This window comes from Nerophis ophidion, linkage group LG10 (genome assembly GCF_033978795.1).
Source record: "Nerophis ophidion isolate RoL-2023_Sa linkage group LG10, RoL_Noph_v1.0, whole genome shotgun sequence".
In the NCBI taxonomy this organism is placed as follows: domain Eukaryota; kingdom Metazoa; phylum Chordata; class Actinopteri; order Syngnathiformes; family Syngnathidae; genus Nerophis; species Nerophis ophidion.
Window position 1 is genome coordinate 54,419,074 of NC_084620.1, and position 6,000 is coordinate 54,425,073.

A 6,000-nucleotide genomic window follows, 5' to 3' on the forward strand; every position below is an offset into this window, starting at 1 on the left:
TGCTAGGTTAACAACATTAGCATAGCTATTGAGCTATGTGCTAATATTATATTTTAACATCATGCTAGGTTAGCAACATTAGCATAGCTATTGAGCTACGTGCTAATATTATATTTTAACATCATACTAGGTTAGCAACCCTAGCCTAGCTAATTGAGCTACATGCTAATATTATTTTTAACATCATGCTAGGTTAACAACACTAGAATAGCTGATTGAGCTACAGGCTAATATTATATTTTAACATCATGCCAGGTTAGCAACATTAGCATAGCTGCATGCTAACCTTACATTACAACATTTTTAAAGACTGTTTGACTGTGTTTTTTTTTTATTTTTTATTCATTAGTATTTTTTTAAGCAATGCTTAGAAAACCTGATGTTGCCTTCATTACTGATGAAAAACTTTATTAAACTACCAATTACTTTCAAAGACTGTTTGACAATGTTGCTTTTTTTATTTATTTATGATGAAAAATAACAATAGCCCATTAATTACTTTCAAGGACTCATTGACTATGTAGCTTAAAAAAAAAAAAGTTTTTAAAATTGCTTAGAAAACTTGATGTTGCCATCATTACTGGTGAAAAACTTTATTAAACTATTATTAATTTTAAAGGCTGTTTGACAATGTTGCTTTTTTACATTTTTTTTAAATTTATTTATGATGAAAAATAACAGTCTATTAATTACTTTTAAGGACTCATTGACTATGTAGCTTTAAAAATATATGTATATATATATATATTTTAAATTGTTTAGAAAACCTGATGTTGCCATCATTACTGATAAAAAACTTTATTAAACCATTAATTACTTTTAAAGGCTGTTTGACAATGTTGCTTTTTTTATTTGTTATTTATTTATTCATGATGAAAAATAACATTAGCCCATTAATTACTTTTAAGGGCTCATTGACTATATAGCTTTAAAAAAAAAAAAGTTTTTAAATTGCTTAGAAAAACCTGATCATTACTGGTGAAAAACGTTATTAAACTATTAATTACTTTTAAAGACTGTTTGACAATGTTCGTTTATTTATTTATTTATTTATGAGGAAAAATATCAATAGTCTATTAATTACTTTTAAGGACTCATTGACTATGTAGCTTTAAAAAATATATATATATATTTTTAAAATTGCTTAGAAAACCTGATGTTGCCATTATTACTGGTGAAAAACTTTATTAAACTATTAATTACTTTCAAAGACTGTTTGACAATGTTGCTTTTTTTATTTTTTTATTTATGATGAAAAATAACATTAGCCTATTAATTACTTTTAAGGACTCATTGACTATGTAGCTTAAAAAAATAAAAATGTTTTTAAAATTGCTTAGAAAACCTGATGTTGCCATCATAACTGGTGAAAAACTTTATTAAAATATTATTAATTTTAAAGGCTGTTTGACAATGTCGCTTTTTTTATTTATTTAATTTATGATGAAAAATAAAAATAGCCTATTAATTACTTTTAAGGACTCATTGACTATGTAGCTTTAAAAAATAATAATAATACATTTAAAATTGCTTAGAAAACCTGATGTTGCCATCATTACTGGTGAAAAACTTTATTAAAATATTATTAATTTTAAAGGCTGTTTGACAATGTCGCTTTTTTTATTTATTTAATTTATGATGAAAAATAAAAATAGCCTATTAATTACTTTTAAGGACTCATTGACTATGTAGCTTTAAAAAATAATAATAATACATTTAAAATTGCTTAGAAAACCTGATGTTGCCATCATTACTGGTGAAAAACTTTATTAAACTATAAATTACTTTCAAAGACTGATTGACAATGTTGCTTTTTTTATTAATTTATTTATGATTGAAAAATAACATTAGCCTATTAATTACTTTTAATATATATATATATATTTTTTTTTTTTCATTTTATTATTATTATTTTTTAATGGCTTAGAAAACCTGATGTTGCCATCATTACTGATAAAAAAAAAAGTGCTAAAATCAATGTTATTTTTTCCCTCCTTCCCTCTGACAGGAGGTGCATCCCAAAAACTCGAGCCGAGGCAACGCCGGGGGCCGCAATTACCGAATGTAGGGAGGCGGGGCTTGGCCGCCTGGAAAGGGAGGAGGAGGAGGGAGTGGCCTTACCTGGTGCACCTGCTTCACTGTCCCAGCACGCCCACAGAGACGACGGTAACCAGGGCGTGGAAAACGACTGAAAGCGGGAGTGGAAGTGGGAGTGGGGAGTAAGGAGTGGGTCGTTGTGATTATTTTCTACACTGCACCGTTGTATTTGTTATCCATGCCATGTAACGGACTATATCGTTTAGCTGCTAGGACGCTGAGGTGAGGAAATGTACCCATCATGCATTGCGTAGCCCCGCCCCTTGTGGCTAGTTGGTGGATGCCGTTCCAACTCCCCCCCCCCAACCCCAGGAAGTGTCGGGGTCCAGTCTTTAGTCCAAAGCCATCCATCACAACCCAGCATTAGAGGAGATTTACGGCCCTTATGGTCTAAAAATAAAACCAAAACACGGGAGCCAAACTCGTATTTTTTCCCCACCGCCGCTCGTCAGAAACGAGTCGCCCCCAACTTTGGCGCGGACGAGTGGAATAAAAGGTTTTGACACCGAGGCCACTTTGGAGCCGACATGAAAAGCCGGCGGCCGCCAGAGTTGATTTATTCCAGCCTTTTTTCCCGCCAAATTCTTCACTTTTGTTGGCCACGCCCACCTGACGTCGACAAGGGAACGCCACACTTGGAGTGTGGAAAGGTGAAAGGTCACCGACATACAAATATTGCACCGGGGGTGTCCAAATTATTCCACACTTAACTTTTTTTAGGGGGTCTTAGTCACTCAAGTGCTAAAAATAATTAATATATTAATATTTCTCTTCTACTTTCAACACTGAAATATCTACAAATCAAAACTTTACATCCATCTTTTGACAAACTTCCATTTTTTTCAATGTTTTATACTCTTTTTTTGTACAAAAAACCCAAAACTAGTGAAGATGGCCAAACTTAGAGGAAAAAAAATCAATTTTTAGGAACACCAATACAAAACCTCCAAATAATGTCTGATTACTAAAAAACGGAATTAAATTTTTACATTTCTTTACTGAATGAGACACCCAGAATGTGCAAAACTTCAAAACCGGTAAAGTTGTCACGTTGTGTAAATGCTAAATAAAAAGAGAATACAATAATTTGCAAATCCTTTCAACTTATATTCAATTGAATAGACTGCAAAGACAAGATATTTAACATTTAAACTGGTAAATTTTGTTAAGTTTTGCAAATATTAGCTCATTGTAATGTGATGCCTGCCACGTGTTTCGAAAAAGCTGGCACAAGTGGCAAAAAAGAGTGAGAAAGTTGAGGAATGCTCATCAAACACTTATTTGGAACATAACACAGGTGAACGGGCTAATTGGGAACAGGTGAGGTGCCATGATTGGGTATAAAAGCAGCTTCCGTGAAATGCTCAGGTGTTCATAAACAAAGACGGGGCGAGGGTAAGCGCTTTGTGAACTAAGCAAAACAAAAAGTTTAAGAACAACATTTCTCAACCAGCTATTGCAAGGAATTGAGGGATTTCACCATCAATGCTCCGTAATATCATCAAAAGGTTCAGAGAATCTGGAGAAATACCTGCATGAAAACCCTTTCGACCCCTCAGGCGGTAGTGCATCAAAAAGCGACATCGGTGTGTAAAGGATATCACCACATGGGCTCGGGAACACTTCAGAAAACCACTGTCGGTAACTACAGTCGGTCGCTACATCTGCAAGCGCAAGTTAAAACTCTACTATGCAAAGTCAACAACACCCAGAAATGTCGCCGGCTTCGCTTGGCCCTAGCTCATCTAACATGGACTGATGCGAAGCGGAAAAGTGTTCTGTGGACTGACCAGTCCACATTTCAAATTGTTTTTGGAAACTGTGGACGTCATGTCCTCTGGAACAAAGAGGAAAACAACCATCCCGGAAAGTGTAAAAGCCAGCATGTGTGATGGTTTGGGGGTGTATTAGTGCCCAAGGCATGGGTAACTTACACATCTTTGAAGGTACCATTAATGCTGAAAGGTACATACAGGTTTTGGAGAAACATATATTGCCATCCAGGCATTGTTATAATGGACGCCCCTGCTTATTTCAGCAAGGCAAGGCCAAGCCACTTGTTACAACAGCGTGGCTTCATAGTAAAAGAGTGCAGGTACTAGACTGGCCTGCCTGTAGTCCAGACCTGTCTCCCATTGAAAATGTGTGATGCATTATGAAGACTAACGAAGACCTCAGACTGTTGAACAACTTACGCTGTACATCAAGCAAAAATGGGAAATAATTCTAATTAAAAAATGTGTCTCCTCAGTTCCCAAACGTTTACTGAGTGTTGTTAAAAGGAAAGGCCATGTAACACACTGGTAAAAATGCCCCTGTGACAACTTTTTTGCAATGTGTTGCTGCCATTAATTTCTAACTTAATGATTATTTGCAAAAAAAAAAAAAAAAACCTAAAGTTTCTCAGTGTGAACATGAAATATCTTGTCTTTGCAGTCTATTCAATAGAATATAAGTTGAAAAGGATTTGCAAATCATTATATTCTTTTTTTATTTATTATTTACACAACAGGACAACTTCACTGTTTTGGGGTTTTTTAATAGGAAAAACACAAAATATGCAATATTTTCCCAAAATTCAAAGTGGTATATTTGATGTAAAGTAATTGGAGCCTTAAATAACATTGCTTTTGGTTCTTTATAATTAAAAAAATATCATACTAAAATTCTTAGGTATCCTCAAGGCCCCTACTCATAAAAGAGTTCAAATAAGTCATACATTCATATTTATTTTTAACACTTAAATCTCTTAACTTCAGATCTATTCATCAATTATAACATTTTTGATTATTTTTTGGAGCAATGACAGTTTAAAAACAAATCATACTAAAAGTCTTAGGGATCCTTAAGGCCCCCACTCATAAAACCGTTAAAAATAAGTCATATTTTAATATATATTATCTTTATTTTTAACATTTAAATCTCTTAACTTCAAATCTCCTCGTGTGAGTAAATATGCAGTCAATATATATATATATATATACATATATTTACTTTTAACACTTAAATCTCTTAACTTCAGATCTTATCGTCAATTATAACATTTTTGATTATTTTGCCGGCAGAAAACGGATGGATGGACGGTTCTGTAAGTCCCCCACTGATAAAAGAGTTAAAAATAAGTCAAAAATTAATATTTACTATATACATTTTTAACACTTAAATCTCTTAACTTCAGATCTACTCATCAATTATAACATTTTTAATTATTTTTTTGAGCAATGACAGTTTAAAAAAAAAAAAATCATACTAAAAGTCTTAGGGATCCTTAAGGCCCCCACTCATAAAAACGTTAAAAATAAGTCATATATTAATATATATTATATTTATTTTTAACATTTAAATCTCTTAATTTATAATCTCCTCGTGTGAGTAAATATGCAGTCAATATATATATATATATATATATATATATATATATATATATATATATATATATATATATATATATATATATATATATATACTTTTAACACTTAAATCTCTTAACTTCAGATCTTCTCGTCAATTATAACATTTTTGATTATTTTGCCGGTAGAAAATGGATGGATGGACGGTTCTTGAGGCCTGCCTTAAGGCCCCCACTCATAAAAGAGTTAAAAACAAGTCAAAAATGTATATTTATTATATGTATTTCTAACACTTAAACCTCTTAACTTTAGATCTACTCGTGTGAGTAAAAAAATATGCGGTCAAAGGCTGGACTCCAGACTGAAGCCAAGGAAAAAAACCCTCATAAACACGTTTCATAGAATCCACAAAACTTGCAACAGAGCATATGCCCATTGTCCAGGGTGTAGTGTAGTGTTATTATTATTTTGGCCCACCATTTTCCACTTTGACTAAGACTTTTAGTATGATTTTTTTTTTAAACTGTCATTGCTCCAAAAAATAATCAAAAAT

At 32.7% G+C, this 6,000-nt stretch overlaps 1 protein-coding gene across 1 annotated transcript in view; it reads left to right on the forward strand.

Moving 5' to 3' along the window:
* The window catches only part of igf1 (insulin-like growth factor 1), a 42,071-nt gene extending 36,569 nt beyond the window's left edge, over positions 1-5,502 (forward strand). The window contains exon 5 of the mRNA XM_061914132.1: positions 2,009-5,502. Coding sequence (XP_061770116.1) covers positions 2,009-2,068 — 60 coding nt within the window. The 3' untranslated portion in view covers positions 2,069-5,502. The remainder of the gene's footprint in view (positions 1-2,008) is intronic.
* Positions 5,503-6,000: the final 498 nt, after the last annotated feature.